The 25244-nt window shown below is 40.5% G+C and overlaps 1 protein-coding gene across 2 annotated transcripts in view; it reads right to left on the reverse strand.

Annotated features, from left to right (window-relative positions):
• znf385d (zinc finger protein 385D) overlaps positions 1-24959 on the reverse strand; it is a 69200-nt gene extending 44241 nt beyond the window's left edge. The window contains exons 1-2 of one of the 2 annotated variants that reach the window (XM_034153370.1): positions 24633-24959; positions 17153-17295 (exon numbers count right to left, since the gene is read on the reverse strand). In XM_034153370.1, the coding sequence (XP_034009261.1) occupies positions 17153-17295; positions 24633-24654 (165 nt within the window). In that variant the 5' untranslated portion in view covers positions 24655-24959. The remainder of the gene's footprint in view (positions 1-17152; positions 17296-24632) is intronic. The other variant, XM_034153371.1, reaches the window with a different exon arrangement.
• Positions 24960-25244: the final 285 nt, after the last annotated feature.

A 25244-nucleotide genomic window follows, 5' to 3' on the forward strand; every position in this document is an offset into this window, starting at 1 on the left:
ACACTGAGTGCTATCTGTTTTGGTCGGACAAGGCTTTTGTATGCCAACCGTCCCTGGTATCGGCTTGTGTGTGTGACAGAAGGAGCTGGTGTGAAACAAACAAGCTGGGTTTAAAATACTCAACAAAGGCTCAAATAATCAATTATGTAACATTTTGGTTTAATTCCTCTGTCCGAATGCTTTCTGGGGAGATTACAATCTCTTTGAAGGAGCATTATTGCTGCCCTACAGCTTGCACGTGTTAATTATCCTGCATCATGTATGAGGTTTGTTTTCTGTTACGTGATGTGTTTGTGAAAGCATGTTATTGACTTTTTACAGAAAGTCACACCCCACAGTAAACAAAATGTTTTCTCTACTATCAAAAAGCGACATATAAGAGAACCTGCTTTCCACCACGCAATAACAATCACTTAGTTGTTAATTATTGATGCTGTTATGGTTTGTTTGTCAGTAAAGCCAATCTGCATTTGGTTAATCATCTTATAAGCAACACATAAAATGATGGTTTTCCATCAACAGTATAACTCAAAGTTTTTTATTATGCATGTGTATATAGCCTACATAATTTATTTGGTCAAACAAATTATCATCAGAATATCTTGGAGGTGTAAACGTGCTGTCTACGAACACAACTGAGAGCAATACAGCTCATGTTTTGGATAGAAAAAGAAACACAGTCTCACACTTGAACAAATCTATATTATTACAAAAACAACATGACAATCTTTTTATATATATTTTGCCTTCATGTTTGCTTAAAACAAATCCGTGTAGTGTGGCTCCTTTTTGAATGAACCAACCACAGGATTCTTTTTGTGATTTTACAATTATTTGAAAAACTCCTGTGTTAAATACACCCGCTGATCTTATAATTAAACTGCAAAGGCCGTGTATATGTTTATGCAAATCATTTGGTAACCATGGTAACAGAGCAGGGTTTTTGTAATCAATCAGTCAAACTGAGTCGGCAGCGCTTGTATCCGTGTACTTCACTTCATTAACTCCATTAAAAAGTGTGTGACATAGCGATCCCACAGTAATACCCTGCGGATCATGGCTGTTCAAGCCTCTTTTTTATTATTCACAAGATGTGGTCGATTTACAGTCTAATCATTTTAATAATAGGTTATTTTTTTACACATGTATCTACATATTAAAAGCATTAAAGTACAGCATGACCTGCAGTCAGTCATCAGACTTTGATTTCCCCATGAGTCCTGATGATCACGGCAAGAAATGCAACCCAATAAATTATACTCCTGTCTGTATGACTTCATGTGTTCTCCTCTTTGTTCATTTGTAAAGATGGTGGTCATGGTGGTTAAAAGAAACACATTTTGACAGCAGGTAGGAGAAAGAGTGTAAACCACATGCGCTGGTGTCAAATTATATCACTACCCGATTTTCCACCTGAAAGCCTCTCAAAAGAGGTTACAGAGACAACACTCAGCATATCAGGAGATATAAACACAGGTAGCTTTAGGTGTTTCAAGATAACGGCCCGTCCACACGGCGGCGTGCGTTGAAGCTTCAACGCTTCTGCCCATTCACTTTGAATGAGGTGACGTCACGCTTTGCCAAACTGCATTGTGGGAGCGTCGCTTCGCTTTGCTCGTGTTGCTCGCTTCAAAAGTTGAGCAATGTTCAACTTTTGAAGCTTCGACGGAAGCGTCAGCCAATCAAATCAATCAATCAACAACTTTATTAATCCTGCAAGGGGCAATTGGTTATGAGCAGCAGCTTATGTCATGTACACAGGCAGGAACATACAGGAAGAAAACACACAGATACACCCGGGAGCACAGATGTGGATCATTCCAATTTACACTATAAATAGTTCATAACATCACAATAATAAATAAATAAATAATCAAGTTAAAAGCCTTTCAAGAATTTAAAAGTTTGAGTGCAGAAGGGATGAATTATTTTGAAAAGCGATTAGTCCTTTGAGCAGGTAGAGCATATCTTCGCCCTGATGGCAACAGACGAAATTCATGTGAAAGTACATGACCTGGAGAGTTCAGAATGCTCTCTGCTTTCCGCAGAATCTGTTGGTTACAGAAGGAATTTAAGTCTCTCTGTTTCACACCGATGATCTTGGAGCAGGTTTTAACAATGCTGTTCATATGCCAGTCCAAGCTCTAGCCAATCAAACCGCGTGCTTGTGTGTCCGGGGCGGGAGATTCATGTGATTGGTTGTTGGTCTAGCTTCAGACACGCCCGCCGGCAAGCTTCAACGCACGCCGCCGTGTGGACGCTGCGTAAGGGGATGCTTTCATTGTTGTGGTGGGTACAGTCTCACTTTGAAGAACGTGAGACAATTCTAGGTTCATTTGTTTTCAGGGAAACACTGATATTCTTCAGATGTTGCAACGTGTTTAAGCAGCCAGATCAGAAACAACTAGATTGTACTCCTGTCTATAGAGTTTTATAATAGTTTTAACTGAATTTCATCAGAATTTTCCAGATAAGTCAAAAATATTTTTGCTTTCCTGTGTCATCTTGCAAGGCGGTTTTACCTACAAAAAGTAGCGCAATATAATTTATGTATCATAAAATCTTGTGTATAAGGATATGTTGAAGTTCTACTGAGAATGTGCTTTAAGTAATAGAAATATAAGAGAAATAACCACAAAAACTGAAGAAATTAGCCCAAACAAAAGCTAAAAACCAACCGCAAAACCTTCATTTCAAATAATAGGTATTTCATCGGCAGCAGTGTCAATTGTAAATACCCATTTATGAGTTCTTGAAAAAGTGTATAGAGCCGCTGGATAGCACATACCTGTCCAACAGACCCCTATGTTTTGATCTACTATATACAATGTAGTCTATATTTAAATGTATGTATGACAGAAGCATGGAGTGTTTATACTGGGTGTTCTCTTCCCATGCTCCAGAGGTACTCAAGAATCCTTTCTGTGTTAGCTACAAGGTCTTTAAAATATACATTTATATCTAGTAAAACACATATAGAAAGAGCGAATGAGCGGTCAATGAGGGCTCCACTGGTGAGGTCTAAATGCTCTGTTCACAGCCGTCAGCCTCACTTACTATTAACTAAAGTGGGATGAATGACCTGTCAAATGTAATCCTCCCCCCCTATGTGTCTCGCAATTACCTCCGCCGCCTGACCCAGTGCGTTAGTTCATCATCAGCCGATGTCGTGGATTGTTGCCACACGGGATGGACTTTAAGAATTAGCAAGTCAAATCTGAGGGGGGGATTTCATTGGCTCATAATGAGCGATAACAGGCTCTTAAGGTGTTCGTACAAAAACCGAGAACATTAGGATACGTGAGGAAAGTGAGCAGGGAGTGTCCAACAAGATATTAGGCCAATGAAATGTAGGGTGACTCCGAACTGTGCTGGTTGAAAGGTAAAAATCAGCGTTAAATAACTAAAGCCGGTGCCTAATATACGACTGAAGCCCTAAAGCTAACAGGAATGTACCGAAAGGATATCAAACAAAAGTAAACTCATAACAATATCAGGACCGAAACAGTGACAGACAGGAAGGCAAACACAAGAGATTTCTTTGTTGAGCGCTTCACTGGATAGGAACATTCACAGTGTCTGTGCTTTGAATGAAATTCATCAAATCTGCTTTCCGTCTTCAAACCCTCTTCCATATTGTATCGATTCTAACTGAGTTACGAAAGATTTATTTGATCATCCTCAAACTTTGAAGGAAAAGTCTGTTTCCACTAGATAATTAAACTTGTTTATCCGCCTTTTCTACTCAGCTGGAAATATATCTATTTGGCATTACATTCAAGCAGGTAAGTGTATTAACATTTTTGATAAAATGTAGTGTTTCTGTCCAATTACAGAATAATGAGGAGCCAGGAACTATGTACATTTCATACGTCTCATTATTTGCTTTTAAGCCAGGTTGCCTAGTAAAGAAAAGGAGTGCCAAAAGAAGGAGAAGAGAAACAGACATGAAAATAAAGGTGGGCCAAATGGATTTTCTATTGTGAGGAAGGTTGAACATTGGTCTTTGTTTGCTTTCACTGGCTATCTCTTGTTGAGATATCTCTATGAATATGTTTTCCACTCTCCAACACTCAACCCTCTCCCCACTCCAGACAACCCCACTTCTTGTTTGTCTCTTCCTTTTCAATTTATTTCTCAATTTTCTGAAACCCTGACCCTTTCTGTCCCTCCTTCCTCTGCTTTCTTTGCACGTGCCCTTTCAAAGACATGGTGTTTTTTCACCAGGTATGAATGTTCCCTCCGGATTTTCACATTGCTCTTCCCCGCTGACCCCTCTCACACAACTGGGCCCTATCAGGATGAAATATTGAACTAGGAGAGCTCCCTCAAGGCATTTGGCAGCCTCACAGTCTCTTCCCCTCTTCAGCGGAGATAAAAGATAACAATATAACACCGTAGCCCCCCTCTGCACCAGGTCCTCCTGCAACGTTAAAGCATTACATTCAGCACGGCTGTTATGCTGCTAAAACTGGCTACAAGGCTTCCACATAGACAGTTTAAAATAAATATTAAACTAATTAAAGGCTTTTCTTTGTGGCCAATGAGTCCTGCCTGTCCACTGAATCAAGGCTTTGACATCTGCCATCTTAAAACATCCATGGTCCGATAAAACAAGATGAAATACTCCATAGAACCAGCATTTGTTGTACAATGTTACTTAACAAATGCAAGAAAGCTTTTCGTTCTGTTGTTATTTAACACTGTTTTAGATTTGTTGTCACAGTAACCTGAATGAATCGCAGTTTGGTTGAACAAAAAAAACAGTCATATTTTATGCTGCAGTGGACTGCATAGAGCAGGGGTACTCAAACTTTTTTATTAAAGGTCCAGTTGTGAACTTTATACAAGGTCACTGGTCCGGATCAATGCCAGTAAAGTCGTCGTCGTCCCCCCCGAGCGGAGAAACGAAACTGAAATTAAGAAGCAGTTTCTTGGCGCTCTATGCATGGAGTTTCCCGACATGTCGTTGCAGTAAATTAAAGGGTGTTTCATGTTGTCGTTGCTGTGGACCTTCTTAATCTACCTTCTTTGGGGGCCCCCTTCTGGTCCAAGCACTTGCCTGCCTTGCCTGTCGGTAAACGGCGCCCCTGTTTTTTTTTTTTTTTTATTATTATTATTATTTTTCTTTTTGTTATAATGGGACACAGGGTTCGGTCCGGATTGATTTGCAGTTCGGTCCGGATCCGGACCTTGGTCCGGAGTTTGAGAAGCCCTGGCATAGAGCATGTAAGGTTTTATACTGCCAGCTTCCACATACAAACAGCGTATAAACTAATACAACTGTGTCATCTGTAAATGGGTGTATTAAGTAGTGATGACATTGCAGCCAATAGTAAAAGGAACATCTATGAAAACTGTGTTTTTAGTACCTATCACCTAACGCTGTACAAAAAAAAGCATGACGCCACCTACAGAAATCAGCATCACCTAAGATTTCAGTAAAGCAAATATTCAAAAATTCTACTAATCCATACAAAATATACAATATTTATGAATAATATTTTGTTTATGGAAAGGATCGCTTTAAATATGTGTTCATCTTTTATTATTACTGTTTTAAAGTCTAAAAAAGTCGGGACATTAAAAGTGTTTTTGCATCTGATTCATCGTCCTTGCTGTGAAACTCAAGCGGATGGAGTTCGATCGTGTTTTTGCTAAATTCCCTCTCAGGCTAATTTCTAATCTATCATTCTATCAAAGTGATCCAGCTACACCCACAGGATGGAGGAGAGTGTCTCCCTCATGACAGGGTTCAATAGAAACTAAGATTAAACGATTTATCTTCTCATAATATTCCACCATGAATATCAAACAAGGTTGATACCGTGGTAATGAGAGAAGAGCCCGAGGAGTGTGGCCATCTATTGGATTTTCAAAAATCAATGTCCTTAGATGGAAAAAATGCATGAGCCACCTGCAGACACTGGATCTGAACAATGCAACGTATCCCTGTGACTCTCCTCAAAGAACCTGCGGGTCATCATGTTTCTTATCCTGCTTTCATTAAAGTATTCGTTAGCTTCACCTAATGCAGGGAAAGTTTGCTGAGCATGCATGCTCTTTATCAACACTCTCTGATTTTCATTTATTTAGTTTTACATATTAATGCATATTATCTGCTACAGAAAAGCCTACAGAGGATACAAACTCATCAACTCCAGTCGGGGGGCTTCCCTTCTGGTTCTGTGTGCTCCTCAAAGTGCAACACAACGACATTTATTACGTTTTCTCTACATGGATTTCCCAAGGCAAAGCTAGGAATTCAAACTAACTTTCAGCCCAGTTTCCTCAACTCCAAAGCGGCTTCCAACTTCTTAACAGGACTTTGCAGCAGAAATGATTTATGGTTGACCCTTGTTTGAGTTTTCTGAGCACACAAGGGACAGATTTGTGTAAGAGAAAAAATGCTACTCGTGAGAAAAATAGGTAAGAAATAGCTTTACAGAGGGGAAGTATCACTGTGGACAAGCAGGGTGTGTCCAAAGACCTCATATGACTGTTAGCCCCAGGCCGCCTCATCGAAACCATGATTTAGTCCTGAGAGTATGTCATTCTCATAAATCCTTGGTTCAACCCTGTCTCCGTTCAAAAAGACACAGTTGAATTCTCCCTCTGGGACCGGTGTGCTTTTCATTATGGGAACAATGGCGTTGCAGGTGCGAACTCCTTGCACTCACGCTCCAGCTGGTTTTGTTTTGACATTAAAACACGGCACAACGCAAGTCCAACGCTGGCACACACACAAAGTTAAGGAGATTACTGAGGGACAGATGTCAGAGACAGAGTATGTTCAGCTCTGGGAAAGTCACACAGCTGTCTTTAAGGGTAATAGCACACGGTTTGCATGTGTTTGCAATGTGCAGTTTGTTATATTTCACTGATATAAACATTTCTTTGAGGCAGAAACAATCCCCGGATGAGTTAAGCCTCAATGGGCAAAGACAAACGATAACTTTTCTGGCTAAGTAGCGGCAGGCCTCCAGTGAGACGGGCTGTTAACGTGAGAGAGAAGAAGATAATAATATGAACATTAACTACTCTTCCTGTAAACATCCAAATTGAACCCAGCCATAATATCACAACGTCATCCAGGGCAATCATTTCCCAACCTTTTGGCTTGTGAGCTTTTAAAGGAAAGAGATTTTGACTAACGGTTTGAATAAAAGAGTGATGTTTAATAATTTTCAGCAGCCTGACGAGGTAAAACCATCCAGTATTTCAGTAGTGAGACAAAAATATTAATTGATGAGTTTCAGGTTTTTTCTTGCGAACTAAAGCCTTTAGATGTGACAGAAGCAAAACGTTCTTCAATATGATGGGAACGGCTTTCACTCGTGGAGCAGTTTTACATCATCAACTTTCTTTAATTATCTGCACTTTTGTGTTTGGTAGGAAATATACACACATTTTGACATCTGACAGTAAAGTGTATTCAACTGTTGACTAGACTGGAGTGCGTAGTCTAATCTAGAGTAATGTTACCTAATGCGACTTCTATTTTAATTGCATCCACTCAGCAGGGGTTTAACCACAATTGGCCTTAAACTTAACAAACTCTGGCTATTTGTAATGCTCATGTGCCTTCAGATCAGTTTTAAATGAACTACAGGTGGCAGTTTCTATAAACCTCAAACTGTGTAGATATTGTCTAGGTCCGCTGCTTTTAATGTTGTTTACAGAAATGCTGCTCATCATTCTCTCACAAACTTAAAATCAAATAAAGTGCTGCTTTTAACGGCAAAATAAATTCTTGAATCTTTAAATTGAGTCGTTTTCCCCATTTTAGGATGAGCAGATGGGGATTTAAAGCTGACATATTTTTGTTATCGCCTCAAAGAACCTCAAGCACATGGCAAATAAGCAAAAACAGATTGCTTCTATCTTCCATTCCTCTCCTACATCCAAGCCTCTGATGTGCAGACTATGTGCACTAAAACACAGGAGAGAAACAAATACACATCACTGTCCTTCAACTCAAACCTGTGTTCATCAGTTATCGCACCGTGGTTGACATTTCACGGAATTCAAACACCCAGAGGAGTTTTAAAGTTGTTATCCTGACTGGTGTGGAGTACCAGTAGGTCACAGAGACAAGGATGAGACACTGGACTGTAGCATCGGCACAACTCGCCTGGGAAGTTGGCTCTAAGCTCCTCCATAAAAAATCTTGAGCTCCCCACTATTATCTCTGCATTCCACAGGAGAGAGCGCGGAGAGCTGGCAGCTATCCAGAGAGAGTGAAATATTATCGTGGGAGAACACATAGAGACGAGCTCCGCCAACATAAAGCTTCCACTCAGTTCAGGGGGTTAAAAAGCCCCAGAGCACGGGCTAAATGATAAGGGCCGCTGCGTTGCACATTAGACAGATATCCACTCCACTCCACTCCAGCAGGTGTGACTCGCTGGAGGGGAGCAGCGTGGTGGTCCCGCTCGCTCTAAAGCTTTGATCATTTCCCGTTGTTTGGTGCACTCGCACGCTTCCCACTGGGATACATTTTATTGAGTCCATCAGATGTTTATGGGACATGTGTAAATCAAATGAGAGTATGCAAAACAGCCCCGACTCGTGCTTTGTTCTTTTTATTTCATCTTCACACAGAGCATGATTTGGGTGATCATTCTTCATTTGAAAGTCAACATTAAAAGTAAAAAATAAGTACTGAAGTAGTTGTACTATGCTGGATCCTTTTTTAAAGATTGTACTTAGATGATATCCAACTAAACGGAATAGTCTCTTCGATAATGTAACAATACCATAGGTATCGGATAATAACTTTTTGACGTTATTGTAAGACATGATAATATTGCTTCCAGTTGTAATCACTTCATCTCTAGGTGTTACGGCTAGGCGTGTTGACAACAGCCCATTCACATATCCAGCAGAAAAACAGCAACATTAGCCCTCATTTGGAGTGGGAATCTCTCGATGTTCAGCTGCAATTCAAAAGGTCATATTATCGGATAAATACAGATGATGAAAACATTGAGCGAGAACTAAAGCAGTAATGTTTAGGGCTTTAAAATCAATCGTAGAGCAGAGAGATGCTAAAATGCTTCAAAGAGCCGAGAGAAGCAGCCGAGTCTAGTGATAATTATTACAAATGTTCACATTACATATTGTCAATATATAAACACATCTCAAATACATGATAAACTGTTTTCGGCTGTTTGGTAATTGGCCATCCCATAATACTACAATACAGATGAGCCTCAGCTTCTGTTGCTATGGAGAGCTTTGGACACAGGTGCAGATGAAATTTCACGCTGAAAAACTCACCAACTGTTTCTTTTCTGACCCGTAAAACAAGGTTAATCTCACCTACAGAGCTCAACTGTTCCTTCAAACAGCCATCAATGAGCCCATCATCTGACTGACAGTAAACACATCGGGGATTTGATTCTTGGAAGTGCCCCACTGTCACCTTACATCGACCATGGACAAACCAATGGGATATTTGCTTTTAGTGCCGTGAACGCACAATAGGATTCCTCTGACTTCACTGCGTTATGTGCTTTGTCGAAAAAGCACATTACAGCCATCGAAGCTAACATTGACTTAGCGAGGGTGGGTACACATTTAAATGGACTGTGATGCTGTCGTGGGAGCACACGGAGGCCTCTGTGTCATTGCTGCTGCAGGACTACAAAGCAATTTCCCAGCGTGTAGATCTGCGCACAGAATCGATAAATCACATTCCTGATTACTCTGCAGGGGGAAATGGAGGTTGTATTGTTTCTTCAAGACAAATGTAAGCTCCGGGCAAGATAGATCTTATTTTCCGGGCCAAAGAAAGACACACACACGCACACACTCACACACCTCGACCACTCTGTTAAACTGAAAACTACTTTTGCCCCGTTCACTTTTCCCTTTCATTACACTCCAAAACTCAGCCGTTCCTGTTGAGCTCTCCCTCCTTTCCTCCCCTTTTTCTTCTCTCGTTTGCTCCATTTCTTTTTGAGGTGGCAATCTCAATAACTCTTCCACGACTGAATCAATTGAAAGTTGCAGAGCAATCCAAAAAGTTCTTCAAAGCTCTCGTTCTGTTTCTTTCCCCATGGAATGGCCTCTTTGCTGTAAATTAACTTTAAGGCATCCTCAAGACATTGAGTTTCAAATCAGGTCAACAGCAACACACACAGTATACAGTAGGTTTAGGTTCCCAGGTATCAGACGGAGGGGCTTTTTTAGAGGACATAATATTCAGATGTTCAGGTTCATAACTGTATTTGGTGCCTCTACTTTGACATGTTTACATACTTTAACGTTCAAAAAGGTCTTTATTGTTCTCATACTGCCTGTGCTGCATCGCCTCTTTTCACCCTCTGTCTGAAACCAGAGCCCAGTCTGCTCTGATTGGTTAGCTGGCCGGCTCTGTTGTGATTGGTCAACCTCTTAGAGTTGTCCCGCCTCTTTGCCTATCACATACAATGTGTTGGAGCGCTGACCAATAGAAGCGCAAGTGTTACATAGTGATTTCATTGTGTTATGGAAGTAAACAAAGGAGTCCAATGGAGGCGTTTCAGGCAGGCGGGGCTGAGTGTGTGGGAAGGCTCGTTTAAAGGTTGCAATATGAGTGAGGCTAGTTGTTTAACTCCTCAATGTTGCACTCTATGCCCTTTTTTGTTTTTGTACAAGCGCCCTAAATGCCTGAAGTTGAAAAGATGTATGATGAATAAAGGTGGAATAGTGTTGAATGTTGCTGGATACCCAGAGCTATACGACTAAACACGGTTTTTACCATGATAAAAACAGTAGTCCTTGAGGGAGTGTGGTACTTGAGATTTCCTTCATTCAAAATGTTCTATTAAATAAAATCTACCATTCACTTTATGTTTTTCTGTCAAGCTTACAATTCTGTCTGATCTGGCCGCCTTCAACAACATAAAAAGGCAGAGAGATTCGCCTCTTGTTTTCAACCTGCAAAACCCATTCTCGCTTTTTCTGTTGCTTGGTATTCTGATTTTAGCGTTCAATTTTGATGATTAAGTTCACTGATTTCACTCCGGTTGCAGGATTAATTAGCTCATTATACGTTGAGAAAATACATTGAATTCCTTACGGCAGGGAAGTAATACATTGTGACAGGTTGGTCATCATTTCTCGTTTTAGGCTGCTCCTAATCCACATTCTGTCCCTAAAAAAAGAAATAAAGCAAACATTGAATCTATTCCCTCATCATATGAAAACAAATGAGGAATGTTACGTTAGACAGAGCCCGAAAACTGTGATTGCAACAGACATGTTTGATTCATTTCATCAAGATCTGTCACTGATATATTTATCAACAGGACAAGCCGAGGTGCTGCCATAAATGAATATAAGGCCACTGACTCTGATGTGTCCAACTAAGGCGTACATATTGATTAAATCTCCACAATAGAATATTATATTACACTGACATGCACACTTGCACATAGACTTTTATCAATATTTATCAAATTCATAATTATTCACATATGTAATTATGCCCCATTACATTGTATATTTGTTTAATTATCAATATCTCGTATCCTGTTTTTTCTGTCTCTCTTACAACTGTTGCTGCTATGATACCTTCAATTCCTATGAGGATTAATAAGGTTTAATTTATCTCATAAACTATGATTATTATGCGATGGAAAATCTAATGTAAAGTAAGTACATTTTAGATTTTTAATAGAGATATTCATGTGAATATTGTGTTTTCTTCATCATGCTTTGGGTGTTTTTTAAGACAAGAAAAGGGTTATCAAAGCTGGTAAAGGTGCAGCCAACTTGAATTACTTTGTATACTGCACAGTACCTTTACTCAGTTACTTTACTCCAGGTGTTACTGAAGTCTTATTTAAGTGTTGATTATATTTCACAACATTAATCCAAGTAAAGTAACTAAAGGTACACAATTAATGTAGTGGAGTAAAAGAACACCATTTACCTCTGAATTGTAGTGGAGTAGAAGTACAAAGTAGCATAACATTGAAATACTCAAGTAAAGTACAAGTTCGTACTTGAGTAAATGTACTTAGTTACTTCCCACCTCTGGAACACACACACGACTGTAAGCTCACAGATGACGAAGAAAATCAGATCAAGAACAAGCCTCAAAGTCACGGGACGATCCTGCAGAGTTTAGAGAATTGCGACAATGAACAGAGGAGGCTGCAGAGAAAATACTGCATGAAGCGTTTTATTAGCCCAGCCTATTTCATTTCTATTTGGAGGAAGTTTGGAACAATCAGGACTCTTCCTAGAGCTGAACAAACCAGGGAGACGGGCCGCTGTAAGAGCGCTGGCCGGGATCCTAAAGGATTCTCAGACCGTGAAAAACAAGATTATCTGGTCTGATGAAACCAATATCGAACAGTTTGGCCTGAATTCTAAACGTCCTGTCTGGAAGAAACAAGAGTAAAATAGTGAAGCAACATGGTGGTGGCAACATCATGACTACATTTACGTCTGTAACCTAATTGTTACATACCCATTTTAAGCCAAACCATGATCTTTATTTCTAAACCCAACAAATTAGTCTAATTGCCTTTTTGTTTTGCTTGGTTTTGTTTTACAACTCAACCAACTGTTTAAAACGGCAACCGTAATCTGGCACAATAAAACGCTTCCCTCAAAACATTATTGAGAATGTAGTGCAGTTGTCTGGCAATGGGTGACTGCAGAAGGATAGATACTTAAGCATGACACTATATTAAAACAATACCTGAATAGAATAAGACAAATTAGAATAACCCATTTATTAAAATCAGACTGTATTCAAATCAGTCAGGGTTGTGTTAGGCCTGAAGAGACAGGAGTGTAAATAAAGAAGCACATCAACGGCTCCACACCTGGTAATAAAAGCACGACCACCACAAGACAACACTCTCAATCTTCCTCTCTGTTATGAACTACAGAATCACTTTGTTTGTCTGAGAGCTCCTTTCAAACTGGAGCCTCCAGAAAGACCTTTTTACTCCCGTGTGTCTCTGAGCACATGCAGTTACATGCATGAAGGGTTTTTTTATGTCTTGAAACCACATTTTTCTGTTACATTTCCTTGAATTAAGAGGCCCGCCAGGGACAAAAGAGAGAGGGAGAGAGAATATGCAGTTGGATAACAAAAAGTCTTTCTTTCCCTCCGGCTAAAGATTTCCTTGAAGTGTCAGTCACTGCATCCAGAACAGGATTGCACAAAAGCTCGACAAGAGACTTTGCTATTAGTCCCATTTCATGCAGGTGTGGACACGCACACACTTTTAGTATTCTCTATTTTTCTTTTGCACCACAAGTGAAACACACATCCAATAATGTGAGTGTTGCTGGGATGAAGTGTGCTGTTATTGTGTTAATGGAAGAACTGTCATCATATATAGGATTATTTCATGTTGTTTTATAATAAGAGAGTGTAAATGTTTATTGAGCCCTGAGGGCACGTAAGCATATCTGACCTCATCTCCAGCAGATATTAAGAGTGTGCCGTCAGTGGGAGTTCAGATGGAAAGTAACTTCAGCTTCATCCGTAAATCACAGTCTGCTGCAGTCAATCGAACAGCTGTTTGGTTTCTGTGTGCAATTACAATCAGAGATCTGCATCTTCTGATACACTGCTTGACTGAAGCCATATTACCCATATGTGGAGGCAGGAAGAACATTTTGTGTTAAAGTCAAGAAAGTTATTTGCATACTTTAAAGGTGGGGTAGGTAAGTTTGAGAAACCGGCTCGAGATACACTTTTTGTTATATTCCATGGAATGCTCTTAACATCCCGATAGCAATGAATATCTTAAGTGCTTTGACAAAAAATCCATAAAGAAATGTCATCTGTGGAAGCCGTAATACTGTAAAAAGCACGACCAATCATTTTAGCCGGCCCGGCTAAAATAACTGGATGGCCTACCTGCCTGTCAGCCTTCCATCTGTGCACAAACTTATCTCGTGCCCTCATTGGTCATGTGCGCGTTCGTGTGTGTTGGAGGAGGGGCTCTGTAAGGAAGTGGCAGATTTTTTCCGGTTGTGTATTTTCAAATTCTAGCGCCCTCGAGCTGGTTTCTCCAAAATTACCTACCCCACCTTTAATCTTGAGGATATTTTAGTAATTCCACTTGGCCTGCTCGATTTATGGTTGGAAACAAATGTTACATTTAACGGTACATGTTCACAGAGAGTACGTTCACTTCAGGTACAATGTGTTGCCACTAAGTTTGCTTTAACTTGACTCAATATTTGAGTCAAGGACTTTTCCCCTGTGGCACTGATTTGACATCTCAGCTCTTGGTTGTGGAGGAAACTTCTGTGTAGTAATGCATGGAGTCACCGACTCAGGAAGGAGACACGGTGAGAGTTGGAGCTTTGATGTCAAACACTGATGGGTTTATTCAGAGTATCGGCCGGAGGATTCACATCACAAATCAAAGAGTCAGAGGTTCTGACCACACGGTAGAGTTGCCACGTCAATTCTGAAGAGCCTCTCTCTATGCTAGACCTTTTAACAGGTTCACAGAGAGAAATCAACATCTCTGAAGGAGTAGACTAAACACTGAATCATCTGCGTCCGACGTTCATGGCCTCAAGGATTTCACATCCTAGAGCCCACAAACACCGATAAAGAAGTGCCTCAGTGTTCTCACAACAATTACCCTACGTGCCAGTCAAGTTGACCGGTCTCACACTGGTGACAACAACACATATGGCACCAAGGCCTTTCCTTAAAGGAGATAACATATGTCAGAGTAAAAGGTTAGATATCTAGAAGAATTATTCCTTAACATTGGTTATAATACGATTTGTAAAACATATTTTCCCACCCATGAAACCACACATAACACATAAAGAGACACGGCCCACAAGCTTGCAACAGGCTCCTTTGTTGTACCCTTAAAACAACGAACTTACACTGGTTTTAAAAGTGCTGAAAAAGTGGAAGCCCGCAGAGTGTAAACCAATAAGTTATGTGTGAAACCAGAGGCTGGTGTCAACTCGTGCTTTTACAACTGGTTATAAATAAATCAGGAGCTGTGAGAAAAGTTTGAGAGAATAAGCGACAAAAAGGAAAACAGAGAGAGAATGAGAGGAAAGCGCAAGAATGCTGTGTGTGTGTGTGTGTGTGTGTGTGTGTGTGTGTGTGTGTGTGTGTGTGTGTGTGTGTGTGTGTGTGTGTGTGTGTGTGTGTGTGTGTGTGTGTGTGTGTGTGTGTGTGTGTGTGTGTGTGTGTGTGTGTGTGTGTGTGTGTGTGTGTGTGTGTGTGTGTGTGTGTGTGTGTGACAGAGAATGAGAGGTGATTACTTCATGTTAATCTAGTATCAGCTTTCCACCACTTGGAGGCTTCCCAGTGTATTACTCATTATCCGAAGACAAGTCTATTAAATACAGATTACACGGGGCGAGAGAAGGGCCCAGTATTCCTGACATTTCTCACAAAACATCTATCATCAAGGGTTATCTGGGGTTCTCGCCTTGATGTCCCCACTTTTCCTTTTGTTCCTTCATGTGTGTTTTTTTCCTCACTCTTATCCAGCTGTGCTCCATATTTCAACCCGTTCTTTCCAACAGATTTTAAAAATGGAGCTATCAATGTAATTCAAAAGAAGACACTGAACAAAAAAAGCTTTTAGACTTTTATCTGTCAGGGTTTTTCTTTTTACCAGGAGTCCTCGTGTTGTTTTGATGGCCTTGAAGATACGAGCTGCACATGGCCACATATTTCTTCATAATTACTTTCTGCTTTTAAAAGAAGAATCAATAGATCCATACGAGTGTACGTGTGAGTCCTGGTACAGTAAGTGCATAGTGGATGAGTGCTCCATTAAAAAAGGTAGTGCCTCAACAATCGCGAATCCAATAAGGTCTGTGCAGCCACATGCTAGCGTTGCATTTCAGAAAGCTGTTAACATCAGTTCTCGATTCTGGAGAAAGGGTCTAGTATAGAGTTTGTCTCCATGCCTGCTTAAAAAGCGATGAGCTATAAGGGGAGTCTTTTAAATCTTTAAACATGATGCATCCTTTTCCACATCAACTTAAAGACATAGAAATTAATATATAACAATATTGCAACATCAACAATGAATCATGACAGGAAGGGATCGCTACTGTGTTCAGGGCTACACCGTATTTATTATTTTCATAATCGACTAATCTGCAGACTATTCTTTTCCATTCATCAATTTCATCGTCTGTAAAATGTTGGAAAATACAAAAAACAGGCCATCTTGATTTACCTGAATACACAATTAAAATGGCTTGTTCAAATCTGATTGAAAATGTGTTTAATACTCCAGAAGCTATGAAAAATGTGGCTTCCTTGCTTTAAAAATTACAATTATTCAGTCATTGTTTCAAATGATTGCTCATTGTCATTAATTTCCAAACGGAGATTAGTGCAACATGGAGCATGTTTTACAAACGTGCATCGCTCTCAGAATGTCTCACAGAGATAAGGCTTACTTAGTCATTACTCCGTCACCTACTGCACATTTCAAATAAATGTTTTAGACTAGAGTAAATTGCCAACTGGCTTTCAGCAATTTCTATTGTAAAATATATGTCTGTATTGGGTTTAAATTAAAAACACATGTGGAGATGAATAAGAAGATGAGTTGCATTCAGCAGCCATATTTCTTAAGATATAAATAACTATTAATGAGTTTTGGTCTTGGAGTCTAAAGACAGAGCTGTCAATACATCTCCAGGATAAAGTTGAATATGCAAACTGGCAGGAGAGTAAGTGCACTATCAGAATAATTGCACATTTTCCACAAATGCGTCTCAGGAAAAACGATGTGTTTGCCATAATAGAAAAACACAGTGGAGACTTCTACATATTGCATACATATTTGCATAACAAAACATACTCTCAGACGGAAATGTACTCCTCTAAAGTGGATTGTCAGAACCATTACAAATATTCCTTTTATGTTTTTCTTTATAGTCTTGCATTCAAAACATATTTCATTAGATGTACCCAGGCTAACAGAGAGTGCATTTTATATATATATTTTATTTAAAAAAAAAAGAGATGCATGAACTTGACAAAATGAGGTTGAGGAAGGTCAGACCTCGATGCTTTGAAGCTGTGCAGCGCTGAATCAGTGATAACGGTTTTAAATAAAGATGTGGAATCCTGAACATAAAGCAGCAGCAGATCATGTGACAAATATAGGATAAAGATGAGACTCACCGCATTGAATCCTTGGAAGAGGCTGATCGCTGCGGCCGTATCCAATGGAAACGGGAAAAACTGCTTCATGCCCAGTGAGGTCTGGATGCCAGGCAGGGTGGGACGCACCAGGGTGGGCATGAGGCCATTTTGACATGTGTTACCTGTAGGAGGCAGAGCAAAGGCAACATATTGATATGCAGATGGCAGCAGGGAAACAAAGCTCAGCTGAAATCTTCCAAGTGAACCGTCAGAGTGTTTGTTTAGTCTGTAAAACAATGTGTCTCTGCACTGTGTAACATCTTATCTGTATTACTCATACATTCAAGTATTTACCTCCTCTGCTAACAAGGCAGCCAAAGTATGCATACCTTACATTAGTTCCAGCGAGTTGATTTGATTTATATTAATACCAGGAGTAAAAACAACTTTTCAGATGTTCTACAGTGGGTTGAATCTCAGCTGGAGGCACGGAAATCCCCCAAATCTCCAATTTGGATGGTTTTAAAGCTTCAACACTGGAAAAACCTTGAACCTCATTCCTTTCTGAGGATTTCCATCATTTAAAAGACATCATTTTATAACAAGGTTTTTATTATACATCACAAACTCCCAATACCTTCATTTTCTTTCCGTCATTTTTGGGTATATCATGTCATTTATCATTTTTTTTGACATAATAATATCAACTGAAGGTCTATGTTTTCTGAGCTTTCCAAGGCTTTAAATAGCAGAGTTGCAAGCTCCAGAATAACTTGTCAGACCTGGGGTTGAGATTATACAAGGTCAAGAGTGAATTTCCATGCTTTAATAAATAAATAGAGATTTTGCACCTTTTTCAGCATTTCTGTATGGTTTTATTTCAAAATATCAGTATATGATTACATAAATGTCTTTGAGATGTCTCTGAGAACGTAATTATTCATAGTTTATAGTTTTCATGCTTTGACGCTGAATGCCTGATGTTTGGACAAAATTAAAAAGGTCAATTTTTTCCTCTCAGCTATTATTGAAGTATGTGTACATTCGGAGGTTTGGCAACCCTTTAACGATTAGGAGAATGGTCTCCATTGGCTCAAAGATTGTGTCTGTGATCAATTGACTTAAGACTCAAGAATTCTGGATTTAGTTTCTTCTTTAAATCACAGTCAGACCTACATAATGCACTGGGAATAAACTGTAGATGCAGATGATAAGTGATACAGCGATGATGTTAATCTCTCCAAAACAGATGTTCTCATTCTGACTTGTCCCCACAAAGAGCTGATGTGGAATGACTGCAACAGGCACAGTTTGTCTTCTGAGATGAGTTAATGGCAAAGCAGGCCGTCACATCTCTAGGAAAAACAAAGTAAATACTTTACTTTTATTGTCATGTGAGTGCGCCACGCCAGCAGAGCGCTTTAAAACCCACAATTGGAAACAGCACACGGCTGATTTCAACACTACAGGATGAAAAAAAGGCAAAGAAAACCGTCATAGCCCTCCAAAACATTAGGAATTAAAGAAGCCATTTCACGAAGCTGTAATGAGAACCAGAGGGATGATTTCTTTATTGCTGCACATTTAACAACAGTGGGACTCTGGGCCAGCATGGCTCTAAAGCGCTGGCAGATACTGTATCAAACCGCCGTCTTGAGACAAATAAAAACACGGTTTGCCACGTTTTGGACCCCAGGCTGTGGTAAGGGGTAAATAAAAGTCATAAACACAAGAGGAGAAAAGGGAGAAACCACAGACTGTCTCCCCTTCTCCCACTCTGTCTTCGCCCTCCAGTCGCGGAGCGCTGCCATCTGTTGGAAAAAGAACACATGCCGTCTCTCATGTGGAGGCACGTCTTCGTCCCAACTTTAGCAAAGCATGTCATTCTGTAGGGATCATCCAACCATGCCATCTCTCGACATGCCGGCCTGACGTCAACCCACAAGCACGCCTCACCACGCGCCGGCCAAATCCAGCACTCACGGCCCGACAGTCAAAACAGGCCGTTCAAAGACACCAGGGCTGATGTGGGGGATTAGTCTGCAGCGAGATGAAGACTGACAAACTGAAATGTGAATTTTTACGATAGGGTCATGTTTGGTTTGCTGAGTGATAGGAGATGAAATATGATGTGTCATAACGACTGGAGTCCTTTATGACAAAACATCACACAGAGATGATTAGTTTCACATTACAGTCTTAAGTGTTTTGTATTGACACTGTAGCCGCTTGAAGAAGTATCCTATTCAGACCCTACAAGAATAAGCTTAAAACACTCCATATGAGTATTCATCTTGCACTTAAAATGTCCCTTCCGTAAAAGGAACATGGTTGGAAGTACATTGTGCCTTCTGTACCTTTTAAATAATAGTAACGTGATACTTTTTCTTTTTAATGTTGTACCTGGGCAAAGAAGAACTATTTAAACTACTTTCTTTTATCGTGTGTAGTTAGATTTTTAACAACACATCACATTTTAAACGTTGATCATATGTTCTGAATAAAAGATATTCTATACCATGCTGGGAACAGATGTGTTTCTTGCACAATCCAGCATATATAATCCTGCCTATATTTCCCACAAGCTATACACACTTCATCCATTTCAGGTGCAACTACAGTGACTCCATGTTTGGTTCTGAGAGCTGCTAAACTGAGGGTAACCCACATTCAAAACGGTGCCTGAACGCACCATGTGTAGACACAAGAGCACACATGGGCAATGAATATGCTATTCAGCACTCAATTAGTTTAGCAGGGATTGGAAGTAAACCACATTTGAGGACAACTTACAATTTTGATATAAAAGGCATCGTAGTTTTCCCCAAATTTTGTGACAATCTATTCAATACGTGTTGAGATATTTCCGTCTGGACAAAAGAAGTGAACCCACTGAACCACAGGATCCAAAAAAGGCTGATAAAAAAACTAACTGACTAAGAATAACTTTTATGAACTTTCTATCACACTAAGTCCTCACTTGCAGAAGAAGGAAAGAAGAAATTGATCATTGCCATCCTTCGAGACACGATGCTGCATGGCTAAACAGCAACATTTGTAAAGCAAGTAGTTACTATAGTTACCAAATAGTATTGCGGTTTAAAGTATTGAAGGTTGGTGAAGGAGAAGTATACTATACAGTAGCTGTAAAATAGAGACAGTGTTTGAGTAATACTTATTCTTCCTCAATTTAATTGTCACTGGATTTAACCTCGTTCACCTCATATACCTTCCACCCCCCGTTCGAGGTAAAATAAGGCAAACATATTTTTTATTTTGTCTACCTTTGTAAAAGATAACACGCAACAATCGCAATCCAGAAAAACATGCCTGAACAAAAAGTCACATTCCAGCCTGCAGCAACAGTTTCAACGCTTTCAGCCTGATCATCTGTCATCACCAGTAAATGCTGAAAAAAGATATTAGGCAGAGCAGAGAAATTAGCCCTGGCTGCTATTCTGATCTTTAACCCTGAGTCTGACACACGGACTTCAAGATGCTTCAACACTAATGCAGAAAAATCCTTTTACAGCAGGCTCTGGCACAGAAGCACAGATGGCAACCGCAATTATCACTTTGTTAGAGCTGTCAATATTTGACTTGAGTTTGGCTTAAAAATGTTAATATTTGAGTTCTGTGGCCTGCTTCTAAATTTTGACTCCGTCGACAGAGTGCAGGGCCCCGTGTGGCCTGAGTCTCCACGGCATGCGCTGTCATCTACTTCGCATAGAGAGTGGCTCGGGAGAGTGAAAGGTCAGCAGGCGACAATCATTAAAATAACTGAAAAGAGACTGTCTGAGCAGCCTGGGAGTTAAGTGTGGAAATGTGGAAAAAAAGACAGTTTTGCCTTTAGCCTAGTCTTATATTCAGTTTTTTAGTCTGGAACATTTATTTATCAAATCAAAGTAATCAAAACAAGTTCAAGCCAAACAAATAGAAATCATAAATTCAAATGACAGCCTGGTTATATGTCATTGCCCCATCTGTACCATGTCCCCCTGCACTCATTTATTTACATAGGGAATGAAGTCTCGTATCTGAGGGACAATTTCTCACTATGAGCTTCTCATGCAGCGACCGAGAGGAGGTATGTGGTGGTTAAAAGTGAAATGTGAGGTTGGGAAATGTTTGTCTATGTAAATTGTAGCCACAGATTTATTTAAAGCCACACAGAAAGCTGCTTAGAACCAACAAACACCAGGAATTCCAATAAAAAATGTATCATCAAAATGTGATTTACCTGAAAGTGTGCTTCAGAAAGAATCAGCTGATTGGTGCCACACCACCCCTCCTCTCTGTGTACTGCATGCATTGCTGGAATACTACTTGTTCTGCATTATCATTTAATTGCACGTGAATTAATTTCTAAATATGCAATATATAAGCATATTATTAAAATATTAAAAGTCTCAAAAGTAGTTTTTGTACAACTGTTTTGTTCAATCCGATCTTGTCTGCATCAATTCCAGATACCACAGGCAGCTGTTTTTAGCAAAAAAGCCAGAAAACGACTCTATGCCCCCTGCCCAGCACCAATTGTCAAAGTCAGGGACTAGCCTGTAAACATTTGGCAGCTAAAGAGACAAAACAGAGCTGGAAGGAAAGTGAATTGCACGTACGGTCTTCACATCACCAGAGACATGACTCGAAATGAATGTTAATGTTCCTCGATGTTTGCTGGATGTGTAAACAGTTTGCTAACACATTACCCATAACAAATTTATAAGGCATTAATATATTAAACGTGTGTTTTCCAGCTTCTCTCAGAGTAGCCAAACGAAACAAAGTAACGCAGCTTTAAAAGCTCTTATCATGTCAGATGATATAATGCTTTAGGGGTGCATATTCTAAAACACAATTTTAATTAAATTACCACAAACCAGTTGACACAAACTGAATCTAGGGCTTTTTTAAATTGCTTTTCTGCCTGCTTTGCCCAGAAGTGTAACGATGCAAAACTAAGATGAAATCTGACTTCCAGAAACATTTGAAACAGATCAAAATTGATGAAAGTTTTTTTACCCAGTGGCCTTTGTTTATCTATTCTCTTTGAGGCTGTGTTTAATGATGCAGTTTATACAGTGTAAGACAATACGAGCAGTTCATTGGACAGGATGTGTGTACTGTACATCAGGGTGTGTTTCAGACACGGCTGTCCTCTGCATTGCCCTTCCTCAAAGATTCCCTTATCTGGGCTGAAGCGCTTTTTTACTCCTGCGGCATTATGTCGAGAGAGGGGGAGAGTTAAAATGATGTCTGGAGGACGCCGTCTGGCATTAATAATTAATCATCTTGCTCCGCTCTGCTCCACCGTCCGCCTCCTTTTAGTGTCCTGAACCTGGCTGCTCCCCTGATAAGATCTGCCCAGAGAGACTGAGAGTCCACACCGCCGGAGAGCCTCCAAATAAAAAGCTTGCTCTGGCACATCATTCCTTTTCCCTCAGCAAACATAAATCCAATTATTAGATAAATCTGAATTTCTCTGAAAGTAATTTGTATGCTGATGACGCTTCAGATGTGATTAACACCTTTGTGTTTTCCTGGAGTGTGCTGATTGTATTCTGCGGCCCTTAGCACGCTCTGAGATCAGTACCACGCTTCCAGCGAGGAGGATAAGATCATTTCACCCCTATTAAATCGAACAAAGTGAACAAGAAGGACAGATTTAAAGCATTCTTATTTTTTTTTTTGCTTTTAAGCTAAACTTTCACTGATTTTACAATGAACCTTTACAGGATAAACTCTGTGTTCGTAAGAAATCCCATAAATCTCACAAGCGTGTGGCATACAGCATGCACTTTGCTCCGAGGTACATAACTCCTCTCCAGATTAGCATACTGTAGCTTTTGCTGCTGTCATGACTGAGGCTCGCTAATAAACACAGCTGTCTCTGAACCAGACCCAAAAATCACTTCCTATGTGCTCTGTAATCTGAGGTTAACCAAAAATATGTTTACGTGCCATTTAACGCCGACCACAAAGCCAGACACACAGGATCGTTTTCCTCCGGGCCCTGGACGAAACAACACTAATAGCTTGTATGATTGCAGCACCAACTAAAGACCTATTAGCCTGCTGGGTTACGGCTCTTTTTACGGCCTTCTTTTGATGTATGCAAGAGGAGCATTTTCTTTTGATCTGTTTATATTCTTGTCGTGTTTAAAAGAGGTCAAGAGTCGATGATATATCACCGGATAATAATTACTTTAACAAAAAACGTGTTCCAATTAGGTAGCAGCAATGCAGAGTTGCTGAACAAGCAGTGTTATTAATCTTTTAACAGATACCATCTATTTTCTCTCTGGAGTGCAGTGCGGTTGTGCACTAAGGATTCATAAATGTTAAAGCAATGCAGCTCCTGTACACAAACACAGTGACCTTTACTCCTCTTGTTGTTTGCTTCACATTGAGCCCTGGAGACAAGTTGGTTCTTTGTCAGACAAAAAAACGTATGAAAAGAAACATCACCAACTCTCTTCGTTTGATTTCAGGTTAAAAAATGGGACAATGTCCAAACCCATCCATTCTTTGCTTTCCAGAAGCTGCGCACCTGACTGACGTCGGCGGTCGATTCTCAAAGAGCTGAAGCTGTCTCTGCACCTGACAGCATATTCATTTATAAGCCACCAGCAACCCCCCCCCCCCCAACCCCCTCCTTCTCTGTGTATGGCATAACAAGAGAAAATCCTTCTCGCACTTACAAGCCACAGTCTGTAACTTCAGATCACTTTAATCCCCGGGATGAAAAAGAAAAAAATAGTTTTTCATTTAACAAATCACCCCCTCAGAACTCCGGATCCCTGTGTAATTATTCCTCCTATGTGACTGTAAGCCAGCCGTGAGAAGAGCACTTGACGAGAAGCCACTTGCGCATTAAGTCTTCCTAAGCCTCCTCTAGTCTCCTCCATAAAAAACGAATGGAAGGGGCCTTTCCTTCGATTTCTGTAAATATACTATACAGATGAGAATATCAAGTGGCTCCCAGTGCTGCCATCTCTGATCTTACTTGAATTCCTACGAACAGTCAGCTGGTCACAATGAAATCCGAAGCTTGTATTCTCAGCAGCAACACCACCTGGGATTCAGTCCAATAAACCAGAACATGAGCAACACAAAAGGGGGTTACCTGAGGAGCAGGTTCATTCAACAGTTTTGGGATTCCTCAGTGTGCAACTTCCCTGTAACAGCACCCGGCTCCCCACATCCATCTTTTTTAGTTTCAAGAACAAGATACAGGCGGGCTGGAATCCATTTACATCTAGGAGAGGGGGGAGTGTGCACTTATACTGTGCATTTGACTGTGATAAAACCCATGCAGTGAACACACACACAAAATAAAAAACAGAATCTCCCTAGTGGGTAACTTCACACTGTTTTGCCTTTAATGTAAACCAGCGCTTCTCCTGTCCGTGCTCTCAGTAACCAGAACAAGTCAAAACAAACACTCTTAGGTGAAGGAATCTGCGGACACACACAAGGATGAAATGATGCATGTGAACACATATAAATACAAACTCACCAAAAAACATGCTGCTCTCCATGACTCCTCAGGCTCTGGGATGTGCTGTATTTCCTCTCTGGTGCCTTGCCAGTGTGTGTGTGTCCATGGAAAGCAGCCTGGGCATGTCTCATACACTCCTCAGGGGTGTGTGTGTGTGTGTGTCTGTGCATGTGTGTTCAATCCAACTGCAGCGTCAATGGCCAGTCTGCGCTCTGCACGCCGCTGTCTGTGGACCTCCGTATCTGCCTCTCTCTCTCCTCGCTCTGGTCCTCCCTTGCTTGTCTCGTCCCCTCCCCTCCTCTTTAGCTCCCCCTCCTCCTCCTCTGTCTTCCCCCTCTTCTGTCTTCCTCCTCCTCTCTGGCCCCTCCACACACTGGATCCCTTCGCTTCTATCTTCTCTCCCTCCGAGGTGTCTATCTACATTTTCCAGCAACAGCCTCTTCTCCACAATCGCCTATCTCTCCCTCTCTCTCTAGGTGTCTCATCTTTGTTTTATGTGTCAACCAAGCCTCTCTCTCTTACTCTCACTTTCCCCCCGCTGCCTCTCGTTTATTTGATCTTATTCTCCTCTCCCTGCTTCCATCTCCGGCGCGATTTTCTTTATTCTGACTGTTCCCTTGCTTTCCCATG

The sequence above is a fragment of the Trematomus bernacchii genome, unplaced genomic scaffold (genome assembly GCF_902827165.1).
Source record: "Trematomus bernacchii unplaced genomic scaffold, fTreBer1.1, whole genome shotgun sequence".
In the NCBI taxonomy this organism is placed as follows: Eukaryota; Metazoa; Chordata; class Actinopteri; order Perciformes; family Nototheniidae; genus Trematomus; species Trematomus bernacchii.